At 36.0% G+C, this 22,766-nt stretch overlaps 5 protein-coding genes and 1 long non-coding RNA gene across 7 annotated transcripts; 3 read left to right on the top strand and 3 right to left on the bottom strand.

Annotated features, from left to right (window-relative positions):
- Positions 1-319: 319 nt before the first annotated feature.
- LOC110814114 (glycosyltransferase family protein 28) lies at positions 320-6,694 on the top strand. Of its 2 annotated transcripts, XM_022041470.2 has the most exons (5): positions 320-841; positions 3,713-3,960; positions 4,903-5,002; positions 5,817-6,095; positions 6,252-6,694. In XM_022041470.2, exons 2-4 carry the CDS (start codon positions 3,781-3,783, stop codon positions 6,071-6,073), a joined length of 537 nt encoding a protein of 178 aa, XP_021897162.1. In that variant the 5' UTR covers positions 320-841; positions 3,713-3,780; the 3' UTR covers positions 6,074-6,095; positions 6,252-6,694. The 2 variants fall into 2 exon arrangements, with proteins under 2 accessions (XP_021897162.1, XP_021897161.1); XM_022041469.2 differs by having other exon boundaries at positions 321-841; positions 5,817-6,694.
- A 794-nt stretch (positions 6,695-7,488) lies between these two features.
- On the top strand, positions 7,489-10,043 carry PAP85 (cupin family protein). Its single transcript, XM_022041339.2, has 6 exons — positions 7,489-8,423; positions 8,537-8,712; positions 8,810-8,893; positions 9,035-9,298; positions 9,388-9,667; positions 9,752-10,043. The coding sequence occupies exons 1-6, from the start codon at positions 7,814-7,816 to the stop codon at positions 9,940-9,942; spliced, it is 1,605 nt and encodes a 534-aa protein (XP_021897031.1). The 5' UTR covers positions 7,489-7,813; the 3' UTR covers positions 9,943-10,043.
- A 1,162-nt stretch (positions 10,044-11,205) lies between these two features.
- LOC110814050 (proteasome subunit beta type-2-A) lies at positions 11,206-17,083 on the top strand. The gene is made up of 3 exons (XM_088215151.1): positions 11,206-11,551; positions 11,637-11,760; positions 16,564-17,083. Exons 1-3 carry the CDS (start codon positions 11,394-11,396, stop codon positions 16,894-16,896), a joined length of 615 nt encoding a protein of 204 aa, XP_088071277.1. The 5' UTR covers positions 11,206-11,393; the 3' UTR covers positions 16,897-17,083.
- Positions 17,084-17,205: 122 nt separating this feature from the next.
- On the bottom strand, positions 17,206-18,942 carry LOC148266614 (Bifunctional inhibitor/lipid-transfer protein/seed storage 2S albumin superfamily protein). The gene is made up of 3 exons (XM_088215150.1): positions 18,257-18,942; positions 17,950-18,015; positions 17,206-17,686 (listed from the first exon to the last, which is right to left on the bottom strand). Exons 1-3 carry the CDS (start codon positions 18,681-18,683, stop codon positions 17,511-17,513), a joined length of 669 nt encoding a protein of 222 aa, XP_088071276.1. The 5' UTR covers positions 18,684-18,942; the 3' UTR covers positions 17,206-17,510.
- Positions 18,943-19,130: 188 nt separating this feature from the next.
- Positions 19,131-20,464, bottom strand: LOC110814051 (uncharacterized). Its single transcript, XR_015817598.1, has 2 exons — positions 19,847-20,464; positions 19,131-19,521 (listed from the first exon to the last, which is right to left on the bottom strand). It is a non-coding gene; the product is annotated as an uncharacterized LOC110814051 (long non-coding RNA).
- A 154-nt stretch (positions 20,465-20,618) lies between these two features.
- On the bottom strand, positions 20,619-22,284 carry LOC110814094 (Bifunctional inhibitor/lipid-transfer protein/seed storage 2S albumin superfamily protein). Its single transcript, XM_022041441.2, has 4 exons — positions 21,451-22,284; positions 21,220-21,246; positions 21,066-21,125; positions 20,619-20,961 (listed from the first exon to the last, which is right to left on the bottom strand). The coding sequence occupies exons 1-4, from the start codon at positions 21,770-21,772 to the stop codon at positions 20,765-20,767; spliced, it is 606 nt and encodes a 201-aa protein (XP_021897133.2). The 5' UTR covers positions 21,773-22,284; the 3' UTR covers positions 20,619-20,764.
- Between the last annotated feature and the right edge of the window lie 482 nt (positions 22,285-22,766).

Raw genomic sequence — 22,766 nt, 5'->3', positions numbered from 1 at the left:
TCTTCTCTTCTCTTCTCTTCTCATAATTTTAAGTTAAAACTCTCTTTTATCGGTATTTATATACAGAGCATAGACTTTCACTTGTTAACATATTTAATTTTACAGAAGTTTTAAGGAAAAAAATTCTTAAAAATATAACTAAAATCTTATAGTTGTGTGTATGATATTATATGGATTCTTTTAAATCTCTCCCTCGTGAGAAGATAATAAAATTCTTCTTTATTTTGGGGGGTGAGAGTTTGGCCATATTTGAAAACGGCGACGTTTTTGTCCCTCTTTCTTTCTGGAACGGTCATGTTAAACCCACTGTCAATCCAGCCCAACTTCATCCCTCTTCCTTCCTTAAACGGTCACGTTTTGCGGAGATTTGCTTTTCCTAACGTCTGCTTCAAATGAAAGAGAGAGAAAAGGACGGAGAGAAGCTTGCTGAGAACGACGATAAAGAGGGAGCATAAGGCAGAGAGAGAGAGCGCGCGACTGAGGAGCTAAAGCATAGAGGCCGGCAGCGGAAATAAGGAAGAACTGGAGCTGGATAGATGAAGCAGGGAGAGTGCGAGTCTAGGCTGTGAGAAGCAATTGAAGCTGAAAATGGAAAGGAGCTCGGCTCGAGGACCTCGAAAAAATCGAGAGAAGGAGAGGCTGTGATTGGTGAAGGTCTGAGTCTGAGAAGAGGGAAGAGGGAGAGAAAATAGAACCAGAAAACACATAAAAGAGGAGAAGGGGATAAAGGAGAACTGGAGGGAGAAAAGAGCCAAGAGCTAAGAGGATAACTGCGGAGAAGGAGGGGCCGAGAGGGTCACCAAGTTGAGCTATTGAGGGATTTCCAATCTGGTTCCCTTTGGTACGATTTCGAACACCTCATATTCAATTTTAACTGTGGATTTAATTAAAGTATGTTTCTGTTAGGTGGCAAAATAAATTAAATTAAATTAAATTTGGGAGTTTGAATGTATTGTTGCTTGATTATTCATCTCTATATAATGAATGTATGGAATAGTTGTGGTGAACTTTGATTGAGTTTGTAGTCTAAAGTATGTTTCTGTTAGGTGGCAAAATAAATATGATATTTTGAACTTGATCATCTGATAGAAAGCATTTGCTGAAATGATGGGATGCTTGGCTGCTCTTTTCACTGTTTTAAGTTAGAATAAAAACTTCTCCTGCATATTTTGTTTGGTTTTCTTTTAACACCTTGAATTCCATTTTGAAACTTTGGATCTTCCACAATCACCTTTATATCATCCTTCCTCTAGATATCCTTTCGGTTAGTTTCAAATACATTTTCTTTAGGCTTTCAAATCAATTTTCACCTTAACAGATTTTAACGCCTCATCCCACTGAAGTCCTCCAGAGGAACTGACACTGCAACTATTCCAACCTGTTAGTGATATTAGCAAGAATGGAAAATAAAGAGAGGTAATAGGTTCCCAAGTTGGAGGGAGTACTTTTGACACGAGTGAGAGCCTTCTGGTGTCAGAGATATAAATCTTCTTCCACGGTGATAATCTCTTTTTTATCTTGCTGACCGTAGGATCGCAAATGCCTGGATACTTGAACTTGGTGTCTAAGGGAAGCCAAAATATTTGAGAGAAAATGAAGCAAGCTGACGTTCTAAGTTCTAGTGAACTCATCCACCCAAACACCAACGCCAAAAATAGACCAATACTGATATATCCAGATTTATATGGAGGCTTGTTACGACTTTGAATCAAAAGAGGACTCATCTAATATTCATCCAAAAAATCCATTTTATGCCTGCAATTGTCAGCAACAAGAAGTGAATGACCTCCATTTTGAGTCTCCCCCTCAATTCCTAATCGTTCAATGAGGTTATAAGCCTTGGCTTGAGGAAGCATCTAGTGAAAAGCCTCCATGACCAAGATGAAGAGAAAAGGGGAAAGAGGATCCTCTTGCTCGAGGATTCTAAGAGAAGCAGTAGAAGTTAGAAGGTTGCCATTAACAAGAACAACAAAGGAAGGAGTGAAAATATGTATATCAGCCCACTTGCACCATCTAGGATCAAAAGCTGTCCTCCTCAACAAGTGTAACACAAAACACAGGAGACATCATCATAAGCTTTCTCAATATGTAGCGTACAGGAAGACCTCTTTCCTCGGATCTAATAATGGAAACCACCACCTCATTAGCAATAAGAGCAGTATCAAGATTTTGGTGGTACTCCACAAAAGTATTTGGCCCTCCATCAATACAAGACTAATTTATAGCACCCACAGAAGGGAGATATTATTATCTCGCTTTCCTACTATTCCACAAAACAACTTCTTTTTTTTGTTTTCCTAATAACACTCCACAAATTTCTAATCACCTGAGTACTCATTCTGGCCATCTTCATCTCTTGAAGGCAGACCAACCCACCTTTTCAATCACCCTTTAATCACAACTCTCTTGTTCTGGTTGTTGAGACTCCTCATAGCCCATGAAATGATGCAACTAATAATTGGAAAAAGCAAGTGGCATAAGATGCTCTAGTCTATGAGCTAAACCTAGCAAATAGTACAACATAAGTGTTGGTAGACTCTTGTTGGTCGAATGAAGAAGCAGATGCTAAAAAGGAGAGGGTTGAAGTAGCAGTTGTTGAGCTAGGGAGCCAAGATGCTCTATTGACTCGACTTTTTTGCTCCTTGGATGGCTTGGAGGGGGATGTAGAGTGTTGTGTCTTGTACTTCTTGCAATCGCTGGTTGGTGGTCAGTCTCTTGGTGTGGGGGAGAAAGCAGGTGTGTTCATTTTTTTCCCTCTATGGTATCTCATCCAAATCTTGTAGGATAGGGGTGGGGTTTGATATGTTTGCATTTCAAGCTAAGAAGAAGGAAAACCACAAACTTGTAGTTAATTGGCTGAAGTCTACTCTGCTAAGCCCAATCTCGTAAGCCTAGGTTCAAAGCTTCATCCTTTGAAGAAGGCAATTGCATAGCTGGCTTAACAAAAGCTGTTAACTCTAAGTCCCATCTACTAGTCTCCCTTGGCTTTTTTCTCTAAGACCAAGCCTTAGGAGGTACAAACTTTAAAGAAAGGGATAATGGAAGATCATCTCTTTCTTCCTCTTTGTCTTTATCTGGTCTCTACAGCTTCTGTCAAAGTGAGGGGAAGCCAAGTCGATCCTGTTCTTCTGTGACAGGTTGTGAGAAGCCATGAATTCAGATCGTTCCTTGAAACCAGGTCTGTTTCTGATCATGGGTAAGGAATGGAGGCAGGAGATGAAGTGCCTCTTCATGCAGCCTTTCCTGTTGAAGAGGGTTGTGAAAATTGGTGGTGGGGGTTGATGAGTCATCCCTGCAGGTTGCTGAGGTGGGCCAAAATCACGTGCACTTAAATCATATATTTTCCTAATATTTTTATCAGAAGAACAAAAGAGAATTAGTGTCCGGTATTGTTTTGTTTTATATTCATTTGAATCAATTATGAGACATCTTTTTGTGATGTTTTTTGGTTCTTATGATTTATAAAGTTCATTTTGAATCAAATTACTCATTTATAATTTTTCTTTTCTTTGTGTTGTCTACTTTGATGTACGATGTCACCACTTCTTAGAGGAGAATATCTCAAGGGTACCATCGATTTTTTGACTGATTCCCTTGTATGATTTTTGTTCTCTTATGATGTACATGGTGGCACCCCCACAGTGCCTTTATACTAACATATTCCATGTTGTCTCAAAAGGAATTTGTTGATTGTGATTTGGTGCTATTTCAGGTTGTTGACATATTGTGGAGAACATTTTCTTTTTGAAATAACATATTGTGGAGAACATATAGATTTAAATGGGAGATAGAGAGGATAGTATAAAGCCCAGAAGGACAGTTTTTGTAACTGTGGGAACAACATGCTTTGATTCTCTTGTTAAAGCTGTGGATAATCAAGAAGTTCAAGATGAGTTGTTAAGGAGAGGGTTTACAGACCTTGTTATTCAAATGGGTCGAGGATCCTATATCCCAAGAAAGGTATCTCCAGATTCTAATTGAGTAGCTTCTTAATTTCTTTTTATTTGTTCTTTTAAATAAAATGCAAAGCAGGTACAACAGTTTTGCTAATGAGTTGCTGGGAAGTTATTGTAGGATGCTTGCTGTATTGATTAAAATAATACCTTGTTGGGATTTTGGCCTCTTGTCAAAGTAAAAGGAAAAAACCAAAAGCTTAGGAATTCTCTAAGTTTTTCTGTTGGGTGTTTATTTATATGCAGAACTGCTGCTCGGCTCTGTTGATATATGTGTTACTGAAGCTATGTGGATTGTTTGAACAGTCTTTCATCAGGCAGCTTAATAACGTATTAAACTAGGAATAATCTTGGGAAACCTTTACAAATTGGTTGATCTGATAAATTATCTTTTGGTTACTTGGTTAAGGAAAATCATATGAATGTAATTGCTAGAGAGAGATGTCAAGAAAAGATGAATGTTGCTTTTGGTGTATTTGGACAGTATGTTAGTTCTCTTTTAGAATTATTACCATCAGTTGGTTCTTTTAAAAGCATTTCTTGAATTATATTTGGATTCGGTCAAGATTGACTTTATACTAGAAATGCTTGAGGACAAGAACTGCAATGGACTTCGATTTAAAAATTAATAAAACTGATATTGTAACCAATTCAACAGATTTTCAATCTACTGAAATGATCAAATTAAAAAAATTAACAGATGATATTTTATCACAAACATACTGTTAAGATTTCATGATTGTCATTTTCACTGTCTAAATTTTGTCTAAAATATCTATGGATTCTCTTGTTGAATCTTTATCGTTATGTTTAAAAAGTCAACCTTTTCAGTTCAGCAGCAATTATAATTAAATGAGGATTTCCTCTTATGTTCAGAATATTTATTTCCTTTCTCGTCTTCCCAAGATTATTCTTTTGTGAGTTTCTCATGACTTTCTTATGAATTCAGTCTAATGGAGAAGATGGTTCCTTAGTTGTGGACTACTTCACTTTTTCATCAAGTATAGCAGATTATTTGCAATCAACTTCTCTTGTGATTAGTCATGCTGGTAAATTGCTGAACAATGAACTAATTTTCTTTCCTTTCGTTTAACTTTTTTCCCTTTAGCATTGGCTGCTAGCATTCTTATGATCCTATCTTATTTTCTTTTAAATTTTCTGCTTGCATCCAGACATATAATGCACATATTTTCTTAGTAGCCATATTGTTGTACGTTCTCTGTTATGATTTTCCTTTCAGTTCCTATTTAAGAGTCTGAGTCACTCATATTCACATAGTTCTTGAGATTAGTTATAAGTTTTATTATATATTCTAACCTGAATATCATAAAATTGGACCCTTTTTTTTGTTCTCCATGTGTTACCATAAGAAACCAAGACGCCAGATTAAGAAACCAGGGACACCAATGCACCATTAAGCACTTGAAGCCTCCTGGAGTTGGTTATTTTACTGTGATAGAGTAGCCTGTTTGCTTGAGACTAGGTTGGATAGAGTTTATTTGTTCTTTCCTGTCATGGGTTACCCATATTTTGACTGGAAAGGGGAAATCTCTGCAAGTTATTAAACAGAGCTAAGAAGTTAAGGCCTGTTTCAATTATAGAAATTGTTGGTTTTTCTCTGTAGTTCAATATTTTTATAAATTTAAGTATGTATAGCTGCTGAAAATGAAATCAAGATTCGAAACATGATAATGAAAATATAGCATGAGCTTGAAAACAACTCTTGATTCAAGTCAAACTCATGCTCTCTATAGTTTTACTATTATTTTTCAATAATAATAGTGGCAAAAGTTGAAGAAAGGCAGAAGCATCATTGAAGGGAGTAGAAACGAATGAAGATATATAATTGTGGCTGTTATGCAGGGTCTGGGAGCATATTTGAGAGCTTAAGGCTTGGTAAACCGTTAATTGTGGTGGTGAATGAAGAGTTGATGGACAATCATCAAAGTGAACTAGCAGAAGAACTAGCAGAGAGGAAGCATTTATACTGTGCTCGCCCCCACACACTTCATCACACTATAGCTCATATGGACTTCGACTCTCTCCTTCCTTACACTCCAGGAAACGCCAGGCCAGTTGTCAGCCTTATTAACAAATTTCTGGGTTTTCCAGATGATTGATAATACTCTGTTGCTTCCACTGGTGAGTTTGGATCCATATATATATATATATATACACACACACACGTATGATAACGCATGAACCCTAAGACTAAGGCCAAACAGCAAACAGTGTAGGGTATTTTGGCTCGTTAAAGTGAGCTTCTTTTGGATTTTTAATTTCATATATTGCAATCAGCTTTGATGGTTGTCACCCATTTCAAAGAAAATGCAGAGAGAGCATGAACCCTAAGACTAAGGCCAAACAGCAAACAGTGTAGGGTATTTTGGCTCGTTAAAGTGAGCTTCTTTTGGATTTTTAATTTCATATATTGCAATCAGCTTTGATGGTTGTCACCCATTTCAAAGAAAATGCAGAGAGAGCATGAACCCACGAGTTATCATACACGGCGAGAAACATGTCTGCATATATATATATATATATATATATATATATATATATATTGGCAAAAGTATCAAACTTATTCTGGTGCACGAGTATCCACCTCTTTATATACACGGGTAATAATGATGTCGGTACTTTCTTTTTGGATTGATGTTTTTTCTTTGACCTATTTTTTGATGTACTTACATTTATCTGTTATCTCTATTCAATTGATAAACATTATATTTATATTATTAGTTAATGATCTCAAATACATCTTATCTATTTTTTTCTGGATTGAATTGAAACTTTTTGCTACATGGAAATTGTATTAGGAAATTTAAATCAATTAACTTTTTTTGTGGGAAACATGATTCAAACTTCATTGATTCTACAATGACCTACTGAATTTGATATTATTGACGAATCAATGTGGACCTAAAGCTCTTGATAATGTATAATTTGTTATCTGATTTCTATTGTAAGCAGAAAAAACCTACAGTCCTGAGATGAGGTATGAACCAAATTTATATAAATAATGAGTAAATTACTTGAAATAATAAGTATTGATATAACACAAAATCTTTTTGCTATCAAATTCTTTTTCTTCTTTATTGATAAATTATTTTTGCCAATGATTTACAAACAGGGTTTGGCATATAAGAAACTTATTCAATTAGCTATTTTGTAGTTAGCATACTTTGTTTATTGCCTCTCATGGCTCACTTGACAATTTGAGAAGCTCTGATCATTTGACTGCAATTCTTGATGTTGATTTCAGGTAGATAAAATTGCAAAAAGAAAACAAGGAAATTGCAATAATCTAGCAGGTTCCTGTTTTTATTATTTTCAATTATAAGCCATAATATGTGAATGGAATTTACTATTTAATACATAAAGAAACTAGATAAAAATGAAAAAATATATATATATATATATATATATATACAATATTTGGTTTCTTCATTATCTGTAAAACTATAGTAATTGATTGATCACTCACTAATTTCTAAAACCATGTAAATAGAATTTATTCAAGTTTTTATTATCAAACAGAAGTGTGAACGTATATACACACACACACATATATATATTTTCATGTTAAAAAAAAATAAGAGTTTTATCTTTCACGAGGACGACTGTGAGACTGGAAACTAGTTGATTCGTATTTGTGTGTAATTAACACGTAAAGACAAAAACATATTTGGACTGTCATTCACATGCATCCCCCACGGGAACCGTAAACTTCACCGTACACCCGTCGCCATGCATGTTATGTTTCATCTTATGCGTAGCAAAACCACAAGCTTCTCCCCTCCGTCACTTTGTATATATATACACAATCATTTAATCTTAATCTTAAACAACAAAAAACAATGGCAATCAAGACTAGGTCCCCTCTGCTACTACTCTTCTTCCTTCTCTTCTTCCTCCTCTCCGCCGTCTTCCTCCACTCTTCCGCATCGGATCAATCGGAAGACCTAGACGAGCTGGAGCTGAATGGAGAACTAGATGAGAGCGAGGAAGAGTACTTATGGAACCAGCAGGACCCTGCTCGACGTGAGTACCAGCAGTGCCAACAACGTTGCCAGAGACAACAAGGTCAGAGCCAGCAGCAATGTCGGAGATCATGCGACCAGCAATTACAACGCCGCCGACAACGATTCAGGCAGTGCCAGCAGCAATGTCAGAGGAGACTTCCGCAGGAGAGGCAAGAGTGTCAGAGAATGTGCCAGCAACAGTCAAGACAGGGAACAGAGGTTAATCAAGATCGGAGCAATCCTTACTACTTTGATTACCAGAGCTTCCGCAATAAATACCAGTCTCCGTCGGGACACTTCAAGGTTCTACACATGCTTACTGACAAAAATCCTCAACTTTTTGAAGGCTTTCGAAACTATCGATTTGCGTTTTTAGTGGCAAATCCTAACACTTTTATCCAGCCACATTATGTCGATGCTGTGTCTATTCTTGTTGTGGTCCAAGGTCAACTACTTACTCTGTTTCTAATCTATCTTCATATAAATATATACACACATATAATATATAATAATAATAATAATAATCTGATGAGAGAGAAGAATTAAAAACTGTTTCAGGGAGAGGGACAGTTTCTCTGGTGTGCCAGGAGGGAAGGGAATCACTCCAGGTAGAGCGTGGTCATGTCATTAGAGTACCTGCAGGTGTTCTCGTCTACTTAAGTAACCCAGATAATAACCAGGTCCTCCAAATTGCCAGGCTTATCGAACCCGTTTTAATTCCTGGTTTATTCAAGGTAATCATTATTAATCAACTTATTTAATTAATTGTATTTGCAAGTGAACTTCCTCCCCTCTATTCAACTGCATAATTACCGTGGTTTTTTCTTGCAGGAATACTTCATTACTGAAATTGGAAATAAAGGAGGGTCAGTATTGAGTCAGTTCAGCCAGGAGGTTCTTGAGAGTTCTCTCAATGTATGCACTCATATACAAATCTTCCTTCTTTAACTCAAATGAATTCAACTTAAAATCATGTTATAGTTAGACCCTCTTGAATGATTTACTATAATATGTATATATATATATATGGTGTTAATTTTGTTTTGTTCCAAGTAGACACCAAGACAAGAGATTGAAAGGGTCCTGCAGAGTCAGAGGCGTCCGGCAATCGAGAAAGCCTCACCGGAGCTTCTGAGAAAGCTGAGTCAACAAGCAACTTCTTCGCCAAGACAGATAAAGGAAATTCTCAGACCATTCAATCTTCTCCGGCAGAAACCCGCTTACTCTAACAACTGGGGCCAGTTCTTTGAGGCTCATCCCCGCCAACACAGGCTGCTAGAGGACCTCGACGTCTCTGTTAACATCGCTCAGATGAAACAAGTAAATATCAACTTACCCATTTTTTATTATAACTCAAATTAAATGCTAATTAATTTAATTAATTATCGGTTAAAAAAATAATTCTGCAGGGATCAATATTTGTGCCCCACTACAATTCGAAGGCAACAACGGTTGTACTAGTGACAAAGGGACGCGTACGCTTTGAAATGGGTTGCCCCCATGTGTCGTCAATGCAGAGGCAAGGTGGAGCTGAACAGGGGCAGATGCAGAGAATCGTGGCGCAGGCTTCTGCCGGTGAGGCCTTCCTCATCCCTGCAAATCACCCGGTAGCATCCACTGCCGTAGAAGATGCCGAAACAGTCGGGTTTGGAATCAGAACGCATAACAACGAGAGGAATTTCCTTGCAGGTAACACGCATTAATTAGTTCTATATAATATATATATATATAATTTAAATGAATATCTAAATTTAAGTGAATGTTTGATTGAAGGACAAAACAATATAATCAACAACATGGAGGATGCAGCAAAAGCTCTTACCTTTGGGCCACAGCAGATAGAACAAGTGAAGAGGGTATTCAGAAGCAACCCTAATGAATCTTACTTTGTGGGGAGTAAACGAAGGGAAGGAGGGCACCATGGAGTTTCCTGGATTTTGGAGTTGGAGGGGTTAGCAGGCTGAGAGAGTTTGTGTTAATAGTAAGCTAAAGAAAGCTGTATGAATAAGGCCTTGCTCCTAATAATCTTGTTAAGTCAATAAATCCAGTGCATGGTTTTTCTCTCGCTTTGATTTTTAATCTTTTTTTTAAAAAATTATTATTCATCTACAAAATTTTAAATGAGTCCATCCAACTTCATAATTTACTGTTGAATGCCTGTTTGTAATTAGACAATCTCCAATCTAAAAATAAGGGCTAATGCTTCAGCCATCTCTATCAATCCAAAAACCCCAAAGGCTAAACTAGTTTATAATGGAATCAGATTTCAAGTCTTTCGTATAAAAAGTGTGCAGGTATATTAATGCAAAACCTGAGGTGGGTTATTATACCTCCACACTATAACAGTATGCACTCATGTACTATTTCCATTTTTCCACACACACACATATATATATATATATTTATTCTTTTTTGAGTTTTCAACTAGTTCTTGCAATTTTTAAATTTTTCTAAAAGCATATTATATTCTGATTTAGCAGATGTTATTTTGTTTTGCCACGTCAACAGCTAAATGAAAATACATGAGATCAGCGAATTATTATTGTTAGTAATATTTTTATTTACGTGAAAATATTATATAATATATATTAAATTTATGTATGTGTTAAAATATTTAATTCAAATAATATAATACTTTTTTATTTTTTAAAAAATTTATTGAGATCAATATAGAGAAATACATGAAAGGAGAATTGATCCATCATCCACAATAAATAAATAAATAAGTACACAAAGAAGGAAAAAAATATTAGAGTTCCCTAGGGATGATTTGAAATTAAATGAATAATTCAAAATAATTAATTATTTACTAGTATCATGTATTATAATTGAAACAACGATTTCGATTTATAGATTATTGTCTAATTAATTAATTTAATTAATTATAAATTTAGTAAACAAAATTATTTTAAATTTTTTACTTATTTTTTTAGAAAAATATTGAACGTATAAGAACTAATTTAGTAAAATAATAATAATAATAATTTAAATTTAAATAAAAAAATAAAAAAAAAGTACATGAAGGGATTATATATTTAAACCTTGAAATATCAGTCCAATCCAATGTAGGCCGAACCCATCTACATCGAGCCGAACCAGTTCAGCCCAGGCCCAGTTTACAGCAGCTCAGGCTCAGGCTTAGGCCCAGGTCAGGGTTTCCCTTTTGCAAAGACTATAATACCCTTTTATTTCTACCCAATTTGTACATCCTATTTCTCCTTTTCCTTCTTGGTGAAAAACTTGTTGGCCAAGTCGCTGGAAAGGAAGCGGAAAAAAATTGTTCTCTCAACATTATAATTGAAATTTGAAAAGAAAAAAAAAAATTAAAGGTAGACGAAGATCACAGACGAAGAAATCGAACGGATAAATCCAAATCCGAAAACGTAATAGAGTAAAGAAGAAAGAGAATACAAGAATGGAGTGCGTCTTTGGTCTGGTCGGCAATGGCTTTGCTGTGGTGGCGGCGGACACATCGGCAGTGCATAGCATCCTCGTCCACAAATCTAACGAGGACAAGATCATGATCCTCGACTCTCACAAGCTCGTAGCAGCTAGCGGTGAGCCCGGTGATAGGTAAATCCCTCCTTTCTCTCTATCCTTCTCCCTTCCGTATCAGATGCGTAACTCTACATTTATACTTATGTTGTTACCTGTTCAGAGTTCAGTTCACGGAATACATACAGAAGAACGTGGCTCTCTATCAGTTCCGTAACGGCATCCCTTTAACTACTGACGCTGCTGCTAATTTCACTCGCGGGGAGCTCGCCACTGCTTTGAGGAAGGTAAATCATTTTGTCTCCCGCTAAATTAACTTATTTTTCTGTAACATTTTTGGTTCCTTTTGTCTGTTGAAACTCTGGCTTTATTTCTCTCTTTTCCTCTTTTGTTAGAATTTCCAAGTTAGTTTCTCTTTTTCTTTTTCCTTTTGCTTCATACCGACATGGTGTTACTGATGGTTTCAAGTTGTTGTGGAAATGGTGCTGTGAATTTATATCTAGTTTGTTTTACGTTTCTTTGGGGGATAGTTTGTTTTATGTTGCTGGTGATAACTCTGAGCTTTTTGTGGTGTGCTCATTTGAGATAGTTCCTGATATTTATAGGTGAGATTTAGGGTTAGATGCACCAAATTCACTTTGATCAAGTACATAGCACAGAGGCATAAGAAATGTTTAAGTTCTGTTACAACAAGCTAAGGCCATTTGTTTTTACTATATTTGGAAGAAATGAATTATTTTCGTAGAATCTGATTGAAAGGATATATTTTAAATTCTATAATATTCTTTACAGTTTTAATTTAAAGAAAAAGAAATTCTATGAAAATTTAGTAATAGATTTTCAAATTGATTCTGCCAAAGTAGTTACTTCAGAATCATCATCCTTCATAATGCAATCCTAGTGTTAAAATGAGCCCACTTTGCCAAAGTTACATTTTATCTTTCCAAAGGTATTAATGATTCCTCTTGATCCACTTTGTTGATTAAATCTAGTTGTAACTGGTGCCACAATGAATGCTTGAGAAGACCTATAATACTTTAGTGGAATAAGAAAGGGAAGTTGAAGATGTAAGTCATATGTGAAAACCACTCTCCTTCGACCAACTGTCAAGGACATGGTGTCCAGTGAAGTACATCCTTAATGTAGGTTTATCTCATTTAATAAGAGTGATGTGAATGTTTTTATCTCCTCATAGATACATGGTGTATACTATTTCGAAAAAAAGATACATGGTGTACAGTAGGACTTTCTAGGTAGGAAGATTGGATTAGAGTTTAACTTCAACTTTTCATAATACTTATTGACGTCAAGTTGAGAGGTTATGAGTTTCCTTTTGAGATAAAGCGAAGTTGGCGAACAACATTGTTTTGTAATAAAGTTTTGGACCTCAATTTTTCTGAGGAAAGAAAAGTTTTAGATTGCTAGTGCTAAGACCTCCTTAACTTTATTATAGAACAATGTTCTTAGCACTTGGTTCCTATGTAAAAAAGTGCTTTTTGGCATTCTCAGAGAGAGAGAGAGAGAGAGGGGTTGTGAATTCCCTCCCTTTCATGGTAGTTTCTCCACCGAGGAAATTCTTAGTTATCAAAGGGAAATCGCTTGACCTCTTTTAAGTGAGAGTCAGAGTTGTCATGGATTGTGTTAAGATTCATAGAGCAAAAGAGGATCTATGCAGTCTATCATCCTTGTTGGAATTGAAGACCGGCTCATTAGATTTATGTTCTTTCTTCTAGGAAAAATGTTTCAAGTTCATTGGTTGCGAGCTTGGCAGGGGCAAAGAAGACCTTGCAGGCCGCAATGGGTAAGAACAAAGGGGAGAAATTTTTTGTTCTAATAGAAAGTAAACGGGAGATGAAGGGAAAGATTTTGGAGGGTTTGAAGGTGAACAGTTGGTGGAGATTCCTTCTTGCTCTAGGAGAGGTTTCAAGTAAGGATCTTATTATCTTCAAGTTTGGGATGCCTGGTCTTCTTTGATTGTTTCCATTTTTGACATCTTCTATAAAGGAGGTTCCTCAATGTGACATCATTGTTCCTCCTAAGGTCTTGCCGAAGATTGGATGTGATGCTACATGCCCCTTGTGCAAGGCTTTGCTTTATATATCTGTCACAATCTGCAGTGAGAAGAGGTGGAAGAGGGAAGTGGTGACTTTTGGTAGATTTGGTAAGGGCTTCTGCCAAGAAAAAGGGATTCGAGTTGGAGAATGATAGACCAATTTAAAAATTAGATTCCCTCTAGGTTCTCCAATAAGGCAGGCACAAAAGTTTTAAACCTCAGGCCTCTTCTAGAGAGAAAGGAAAATAGTTGAGGTTTAATAGGTCAAGTCCAAATCAAGCCTTTTCAAGATATTTCTAAAGGACCTAGTCCATCTAATGAGTTATGCATAGTTCCTCTTATGGTTCCCTATCTATTGGCTCTTTCTTTCGAAAAAAAGGAAGATCCAGTAATAGGTCTTCCTGCCCAACCTCTATGGGAGCCATTCTTGACTTGGAAGAAAAACTCTTATTTTTGGAAGACTGTTTTGAGTCTCCTTGTGGTCTTCTTCTTTTGACCTGGTCGGATGGAGATAAGAAATTTTTTTTAAAATATTTTTCCTCTTGATTAGGTGGACAATGGAGATCAATTCCTGGATGGGAGATGGTAGTTCTGGCCGAGAGTATGGTAGTTTATGCGAAGGAAGGAACTTTGAGGAAGAGGTAGAAATTTTATTGCTGGTTGAGGAGAATCAGTTTGATTTCTAGGAATAGTTGATTAATAACAATGCAAGAATCAACCAAATATTGTGTGAAATTTTGAGGTGTTAAAGAGGGATCGAAAGCTCCACAGATGCAGTGAGGAAGAAGCTGGAAATGGACATATCTAGAGAGCGAAAAAGATTGCATGGTTCTGTTAAGCATGATGAGGGAAGCAAGATTGGAAAGGGTGGAAGGGTCTCTGTAATGACGAATTTTCACATTAAACAAAATGGTACTCGGAAAATGAGTGGTTCGAAAGCATATGGATATCAAGAGTTGCTTTTCTAAATGGAAGTAGGTTATCATGTGTCTCTAAAATTTAAAATAAAGGTTTGCTATGATGCTTTAGCCCACTGGGTGTTGAATCAAAAGGTTTTGGGTGGAGGACCTGTCAACAATGGGGACTTCAGGGGAGTTATTAGTTTATGGGATGGAAGTTCGATGGAGTTGGTAGATTAATATGTAGAAAAGTGCTTGATGACGAGTTTTGATGTAGACTTCTAGGTGGGTTCGGATGATTTCTTGGTTATATGGTAGAGCATAAGATACAGTGAAGGAGGTTTTGTGGGATGGTATAGTGGGGGAGGTTTAGTTTATTGGTGCCCTTCGTTAAATAGTTTGGATTTTGGCTCCTTGGTGGTTTTGGGGAGAGGTTGGATTGAGAGGTCTATTGAGGATGAGGTCCTTGATGCTCTTAGAAGTTGTAAGGTTGATAAAGCCCTAGGCACTAATGATTTTCATGGCATTTCTTTAGAAGCATTGGGAAATAGTTAAAGGAGGATCTTTGCGTTTTTTTTATCACAATTCTTCAAGAACTGAGAATTTTCCCTCTAGTCTCAATTCAAGCGTTTGGTTCTCATTTTGCCAATTGAGGATGTCTCTAAGATCAAGGATTTGGGACCCATTAGCTTTGCAATCAGTGTCTATAAACTTCCCAGAAAGGTGCTTGTTCTTCATGGGGCTTTTGACTGGTGATGTGGTTGTTGATTCTATAATAACAAGGGGTATGAGGGCCCTTATCTGCAAGTTCATTGTGGAGAACCCCTATGATCACGTCTTGGGAGTTTCTTCATGATATGTTAAGGGGATTTTGGTTTGGAGAGAGGTGGTGCTCTTTGATTTTAAGTTGTATTTCTTTTACTTCCTTTGTGGTTCTTGTTAATTGATGGCTTTTTTGTAGTTTCCTGGGTTTGAGAGGTTTGAGTTGATCCTCTCTCTGTCTCTCTGTTTTTTTTCTCTTTCTTTCCATCACATTTGTCAAGTCCCTCAAGAGTCACTATTAGAGCAAGGAAGTCATAGTTGATTCGGAGATTAACAGTTGGTTTAGGATAGTAGTAGAAATGGTAGATTTGTTGATGTCACACTATTGTTTTGTAGTCTAAACTTTGAAACCCTCCTTAATAATAGTTTATGTATTCTTCTTCCCATCCAAACTGTTTCAAGCTGGAAGATTGATTTGGTGAAGTTGGAACTAGTCCCTCTTGGGGAAGGGTTGGAGTTTGATTCTTATGTGAAGATTCTGGATTCTAAAGCTGTTGTCTTAGTTGCCAAGGTCTATTTTGCCCAACCTCAAGGACAAGGCCATTGGGATCATATGGTGTCTAGATTTGAGAGAAAGCTTGTTAGCTAGAAGAGGTGATTTCTTTCAAAAGGAGAGTCCCAAAAGGGGGAGGCTTACCCTTATCGAAGGCACTTGTCTATTTATTTGTTGGCCCTATTCCCCATCTTTGTTAGCTTGGTGAAACTATTAAGTCTCTTCAATTTCAGTTCTTATGGTGAGACTCAGGGGAACAAAGGAGATGTCATTTGGTAGATTGTGACAAGGTGAATGAACTGCTCAACTTGGGTGGTCTTAGCATGGGATCTCTTATTCACTTCAACAAAGTGCTTCTGAGACATTGTTTATGGAGATTTATGTCCTCTATAGGTGTTCTGTGGATGAAGGTCCTAAAACCTAAATAAGGGACTGATATGAGGGGCTAGAGGATGAGGCCTGCTAGGTGTCCTTATGGGATGGGTTTGTAGAAAGGTACAAATAAGGTTGGGATGTTTTTCTTGGTGTACTAGCTTGAAGGTTGATAGTTAGAGCGTGAACTTTTGGAGGAATGAGTGGCGTAGAGGGGTCTTTTCGTACTCTTGTTTCCCTGTTTTGTTTTCTCTTGCAATAAGGAAGGAGGCTATGCTTTACCTGGCACTCCTTTTGTAAGCTGATGTGAATATTCACTTTGTCTGAAATTTGAATGAATGGGAGGCTATGTTCACTGCTGGTTATACTTGCCTAGACTCCTTTTGTAAGTAGAGTTCTTGGTTGTGCTATAAATTCATTGAATAGCTAATTCTTTTACCTGGTTTTTCAGAATCCATACTTTGTGAACATACTTATGGCTGGCTATGACAAGGAGATTGGTCCTTCGCTCTACTACATTGATTATATTGCTACCCTTCACAAGGTTGACAAGGCAGCATTTGGTTATGGCTCCTATTTTTCGCTCTCCATGATGGACAGGCACTATCACAGCGGCATGTCAGTGGAAGAGGCAATTGATTTGGTTGACAAATGCATAATGGAGATTCGTTCCAGGCTAGTTGTGGCACCACCAAACTTTGTGATCAAGATTGTTGATAAAGATGGAGCAAGGGAATATGCCTGGCGTGAATCTGTTAAAGATGTTCCAGCTTCTGCAGTCTGAGGTTTCTTGTACTGGACATGCTTCGAATTTTTATTTTCTTTTGTGGTTTGTTTATTACCTGAACCAATATGGAAATATTACTCAAAACTAGGTCAACTGCATCTGCCTTAAACTATTTGTCAAAATTCCCATTAGATTGATTCAGAAAATGGATGCTATATCTATCTGCAGCTGTAACATTTTAGCATGCTGAAGTTTTATCCTGTGTATGTCTTTCCTCAGTTTTTTTTTTTATGCAGATGGAGATGGTGCGCTGTTATGAAGTAACACTAGGTTTTTATAAGAAAATATATAACCATGATAAGCTCTTATAGTTAATACTACAACTAAAATATTTAACATAACTCAGTACACAACTCTTTACCATTGCGGGAGCTAAGAATTTATATTACATGAATTTTCAGCAGTTGATTTTTGGGAATTAAGGATAGAGGTGCTTCCTCAAAATAGGCATGAAATCCTTGCAATGCCTGTATGTACATACATCTGATCTCAAATTTAGAAAGTTGGTGAAACCAATTCGTTTGGACACTAAAAATTCAGGAACTTAGAAAATTTGTTAACAGGATATATCAATCAGCATGAGAATCCATAGCAGTGAGATGGGTGTAATCCTACATAAGAATGTATATAAGGTGGAAAATCGGAATCCTGGTCAGGAAACAATACTTGCTGGAGCAGCTGTGTTTTTTTGCAGATGAGTGTGTGACTGGATCTTCAATTGAAGTTGGTACTGGTGGAGATCTGACAGCAGATTCGGGTGGCATTCTTATTGAAGTTGATGCAGGACCTGGAAAATTGCTAGTTGGTTTAGTAGCAGGATGACATAACCTGGGAAATTCTAACATGATGCGAAGGCATTTTGGTTGCAGAAGTTGTAAAGAGAATTTTTTTTTTTTCTAAGGTGGTAAAATTTAATTTATTTCTGGTGAATAAGTTGTTTTACCCGCTTTATCTAAAGGTTCAGAATTATAGAATTTGTGTCTCAGAGACATGGTAGCAATCACTGTAAACAAATAGCTTCTATTCGAAAAGTAATTGTGAGTTTGTTACCAGAATCACTAGCTCCTGAATTCTCTGAACCAATGGAGTTTTGAAGAGGTGGGAGAGCTGGCGCTCCTGTAAGTATCATCAACATAATTAATCTTTATCACAACATAATAGTTTTGCCATTAAAATTGAATCCCACAAGAAGCATGATTATCCTAATTAATTGTTGATAAATTCGAAAAAACTAACTAATCTCCAAAATTTACTGAAAGAAGCAAAGAAACACCGCGAAATCAAAATTAATTAAAATCAAACCACTCGATTAAGATTTCATAGGAAAAGAAATTTTGGTTTTGAAAGACAAACTAACCTGCGTGGCATAGGGAGTCCAATGGATCATACCCACTGCTCGTCAAATTCCCACGCCTTTTCCTACAGAGCAAAGGCAGCGAAAGGATTCTCGTTTGGTTCAACGGGAAGCCAAAGATATTCGGCTGCCGGAGAAGGTAACAGAAACAATTACCGAAGCCGGACTCAAAACCAGAGGAGAATACCTCGCAGCACTGAGGACTTACTGTGGCCGTCAAATTATTAGGCGGTGCCGACACGTACGACAGACACTGCGACAACAACACCAGCTCTCCAGCACATCCCGATGGCCATGGTGGTGGCGCCGCAGCCGCAGCAAGGAAGACTAAATTGGAGTTGAAGAGACAGAGAAAGAGGAGGAGAAAGGTGGTCATGGTTTTGTTCATAGTCTTCTCGAGGTTTCTGTAATTTTCTCGTTTGTTTTCCATTTCTGGTGAGTGAAATTTGGTTATGGGGAGCTCCTGTTAGTTCTGGTTGTTGAATTTCTGTTTTAGACGTTAATCACTTGAGGAAATGTGGCGGGAGAGGATATGCAGTTTAACTTGCTTGTTTTACAAATTTGTCCTTCCATTCTCCATTCTCCATTTTCATTTTCATTTTCGTTTATGAATAATGATTATTTTATAGTTTAAATTTAATTTTTTGAAAAATATTTAAAATAATTGAAATAACCCATTGATATACATACATACATACATACTTTCTAACTCGTTTATGATCATAAAAAATGTAATAATTATCTACTTAATTAAAATTTTACATAATAAATTTTAAAATTGTATATTTAATAAAAACGAAATATGTTTCTTTTATTTTATTTTTACAAGAAACATAATATTTCTTCATAAGTTATTAGGATTCAAAACCGAAATGCATAAAAAAATTTCATATTCTTATTTGGTATCCAACTACTTAAAATTTCAACTCACCAACTATCTCATAATCTAATCTGAAATACTAAAAAAGATTAAGCCAACAGTACATCAGAAAAAAGAGCCAATAATAATAATAGAATTGGCATTTGTTTTTTTCTATTTGATGTATCATTCCCAATTTGAGGCGAACTTGATTTAGGAATAGCATTTTCATTGGAACCATGGCTTCCCCCGGTTGAAGAGGTAATGTTCCGAGTCGAGTTCAACTTAGGCGGATAAGGAGTAGGAGGAGCATGAGTATTAAATGTAGCATTAGGTGGCACGAAAGGCGGTATTTGTCCAACATTCTTTGGGATATTAGGGGGAAGTACTATTGGCAATGGAGTTAGAACTGCACCAAGAAAAGGAGATTTGTCAAAAAAATATGTATATTATAGTATAAAAAGAGATTATAAAAATATATTTTATTATACTTATCGTATCTGTTTAAATGAAAAAGATAATTTTTTTTTATTCGTTCAGAAAATTATACATATAATCTCTACCTCAAACCTTTATTCCTTAAATATACTTTTAACTTTTAAATAGTTGGATATAAATTTAACAATTTTAAGAGAAAAAAAAACATACAATAAAATCTAAATTTACTAGTATTTTAATTTTATAAAATGAAAAAAAAAAAATTATTTTAACATAAGATCAACATGTAACTATACCTCGACAAAGTGTTAGAGAAGGCACGGATATGTAACAGCTTTGAAATGGCAGCGGATATAGAGACTGCGAAGAAGGTCGAAGCGATAAAGCTAACAGCAAGCACAAGCAGTTATAGCCAGCTTGAACAGCTTGGTTAAGAGCTGAACAACATGTATCGCTTGGAAAGCTACTACTTTGCTTCAAACACTCTGTTAAGTCCATTGCTTGAATTGAGCAGCCCAGGCTCTGGCCTCTAACCACATGGATTATACCACACAACAACAAAACCAACACAAGCTTTCTTGAACCCATTCAGAGGAATTCTGCTAATTGTTTATAACTATATCACTTTGATACTAGTGGATATATTATATTTGTGATATTTTGCATGTAATAGCCAACTCATATAATTCCAAGATTACCCTCATAATTTTTTTGTATTACTCTTGAAAATTAACTAAGAAATGCATTGTAAAATTTAGGGATTGACAGGGAGGGCAGATTGGTAAATTGGAGAAAATCACACAGATTGCAAGAAAGTGATGAAATGCATATATTCAACAACTTCTTAACAACCTTAATGCTTTTTATGCTATGACTGACTGAAGCATGAATTGAGTAATTATCAAATCCATAAATATAATTAATTTATTTCAAATTTTCGTTAAAAAATTATAAAAATAAAATTTAAAGCGTAATAATTACATTTATAAGTTTGTCAAGTTACTTTAAGATTTCGTAATTAAAGGAGAGGGTATGTATTCTCGAAAACAATATATAAACCGTATCAAATAAAATAATCAAAAGTTTATTGCTTCAATGACTTGCATAATACAAAAATGTAATTTTTCACTCCACCCATGAAAGAATATTTCTCATCACACCAAACAAAAAGAGATGGGAAGAAGAAGAAGAAAAAGAGACCTAGCTAATACTACTTAGAATCCAACAAGTCCAAATGCAAATAACAGAAGAAAATAAGGAGAAAGGGAGGAAGCAGGAGGTGCTGCCGATGGTGTCAGAACAGGGCGGCTTCCTGCTGTTGTGTTTGGTGTTTCGGCATCAACCGGCGGAGTTAGAGATGGTGTTGTGTCTGATTCTGGTGGTTGACTGGCGGATGGTGTTGGTTGAGGAACTTCAATAAACATAAATATTCAATATTAGTTTAACTAATTCACCGAAGTCAAAATCATTTTAATTAACTTTAATCGCACATTATATGAAAAAACTTTTTTTTACCTTCTGTACTTGAGGATGGTGAAGCTCCAGGTGAAAGAATAGGGCCGAGAGCAACAGGACCTGCCAATTACATGTATAATTAAATTAATTATATTAAAAAAGGATTTTAAAAATTCATTTCCAAGTAGTAAAAGGATTAGAAAGCCATGTTTACCTGGAGCAGGAAGAGGTGCAGCAGAGGCTGCAGAAAAGAAAAAGAGATGAAATTCTCATGAGTGTAAGTTAACTGAAACTCTTCAAATGAAAAGATAAGTTGCAAACAATTGAAATTGATTAAAAATTTAAGCTATCCGATTCATTATTTATATTATATTATATATTTTTCACGTGTAAACAAAGCATACACTTATTAGATCTTATTAAAGAGATGCTTATAAAGTTTTACCTTTACATTGTAGGGGAACTCCGGGCATGTTACAAGCACGGGGAAGAGAGATGGCTAAGGTTCGGTTGATTGGTATCGTAAGGGGAACATTTCCGGTGACAACGAGGCAGACACAGTCCATGCTGTTTCCGGTAAGAGACTTAAGTGCATTGCAACAATCTGAGGTTGGTGAAGTACCATTTGCAGTGCTGTTAGTAAGGAAATTCAAGCAAGGAGTGACTGTGGAAAGCATGGAAGCTGTGCATCCAGTGGTGATCTGCTGTCCATAAACAGGCAAAATGAAGAGTGTAAATGCAACGATGAGGCGTGAATAAAACTCCATTTTGGTCTGAGAATTTTGGAAAACGAATAAAGAGAACTGAAGTTGAAGATGATTAGGAAAGAGAGAGGGGGAGGGGAATTTATAGATTAATAGATGAAGGTAAAAAAGACAGGTGGATTTCAAAGTTGGTTTTGGAGTTCAACTACCTTAACTAACTTGTGGGAAAGACAGTTTTTAGTAAGCCAACCATATATATATATATATCTTCTGTGGCCCTTATTTTGACTTCTTTTGTGTCTCTATCCTAATTAGTTAAAAATCTTAGTAAAATTAAAAACTATTTAATTAGACCTAAATAACTTATTAACTTTTAATTATGTATTAATTATCCAATATTTTTGGAATGTCCCCTCCAACATTTTTATTCATGTAAACTTACTTTAGCTCCATTTTTAGATGTTTTATATTTATTATTGAAAAGATTATACTTCTTTGAAACGTTATCTCAAATTATACTTTGTTTCCTTTTGTACTTTAAATTTTTAATTGAGTTTTAATTATTTATTTAAATATTTTATAAACTTATTTTGAATAAAAATAAAATAAAATAGACGAATTTTATGATCGATAACCAGAAAAAAAAAAAAAAAAATTATTCATGGGTTCGAAGCAAAGAGCCAGTCGAAGATATCAGCTGCTGCTCCATTATTTCCACCATTCACATTATATATCTCTAATACTCTCATTACTTTTCCCCTACAGAATTTTCTGCTTTCTAGACAAGATTTAGACTTCAAGAGAGAAAAAGTAGAAAGCCAAATTTCTATGCAAAGATAAAAGAGTCAGACACACGCTATGCTTTCTTCTTGGAATAATCTCCAGAAGTATTTTCTCCGAAAACTCAAAAGTCCCAGGTCCTGATTATCAACCTCAAATAGGTGACCTACGTTCAAATGTTTCTTTATAGAAGCCACAATTATTTTCCAACACTCCAGGTTTGAAAACGCACCTTATCACAAGGACCCAATAGAGGAAATTGAAAGTTGGTCACCAA

The sequence above is a fragment of the Carica papaya genome, chromosome 3, assembly GCF_054855325.1.
Source record: "Carica papaya isolate Zhongbai chromosome 3, ASM5485532v1, whole genome shotgun sequence".
In the NCBI taxonomy this organism is placed as follows: Eukaryota; Viridiplantae; Streptophyta; class Magnoliopsida; order Brassicales; family Caricaceae; genus Carica; species Carica papaya.
The sequence above is the reverse complement of the archived record's forward strand: the minus strand, read 5'-3'. Positions and strand labels throughout refer to the sequence as shown.

Excerpts from the sequence above, each read along its gene's own strand:
- LOC110814114 (XM_022041470.2), top strand. The coding sequence starts at position 3,781 with ATGGGAGATAGAGAGGATAGTATAAAGCCCAGAAGGACAGTTTTTGTA. Across the intron at positions 3,961-4,902 it reads GATCCTATATCCCAAGAAAG|TCTAATGGAGAAGATGGTTC; the intron begins GTATCTCCAGAT and ends TTATGAATTCAG. Across the intron at positions 5,003-5,816 it reads TCTTGTGATTAGTCATGCTG|GGTCTGGGAGCATATTTGAG; the intron begins GTAAATTGCTGA and ends GCTGTTATGCAG.
- PAP85 (XM_022041339.2), top strand. The coding sequence starts at position 7,814 with ATGGCAATCAAGACTAGGTCCCCTCTGCTACTACTCTTCTTCCTTCTC. Across the intron at positions 8,424-8,536 it reads TATTCTTGTTGTGGTCCAAG|GGAGAGGGACAGTTTCTCTG; the intron begins GTCAACTACTTA and ends AAACTGTTTCAG. Across the intron at positions 8,713-8,809 it reads TAATTCCTGGTTTATTCAAG|GAATACTTCATTACTGAAAT; the intron begins GTAATCATTATT and ends TTTTTCTTGCAG.
- LOC110814050 (XM_088215151.1), top strand. The coding sequence starts at position 11,394 with ATGGAGTGCGTCTTTGGTCTGGTCGGCAATGGCTTTGCTGTGGTGGCG. Across the intron at positions 11,552-11,636 it reads AGCGGTGAGCCCGGTGATAG|AGTTCAGTTCACGGAATACA; the intron begins GTAAATCCCTCC and ends TTACCTGTTCAG. Across the intron at positions 11,761-16,563 it reads TCGCCACTGCTTTGAGGAAG|AATCCATACTTTGTGAACAT; the intron begins GTAAATCATTTT and ends CTGGTTTTTCAG.
- LOC148266614 (XM_088215150.1), bottom strand. The coding sequence starts at position 18,683 with ATGGAAAACAAACGAGAAAATTACAGAAACCTCGAGAAGACTATGAAC. Across the intron at positions 18,016-18,256 it reads GGACTCCCTATGCCACGCAG|GAGCGCCAGCTCTCCCACCT; the intron begins GTTAGTTTGTCT and ends TGATACTTACAG. Across the intron at positions 17,687-17,949 it reads TTCAGGAGCTAGTGATTCTG|GTCCTGCATCAACTTCAATA; the intron begins GTAACAAACTCA and ends GCAATTTTCCAG.
- LOC110814094 (XM_022041441.2), bottom strand. The coding sequence starts at position 21,772 with ATGGAGTTTTATTCACGCCTCATCGTTGCATTTACACTCTTCATTTTG. Across the intron at positions 21,247-21,450 it reads AGTTCCCCTACAATGTAAAG|CCTCTGCTGCACCTCTTCCT; the intron begins GTAAAACTTTAT and ends TCTTTTCTGCAG. Across the intron at positions 21,126-21,219 it reads TGCACCTCTTCCTGCTCCAG|GTCCTGTTGCTCTCGGCCCT; the intron begins GTAAACATGGCT and ends TGTAATTGGCAG.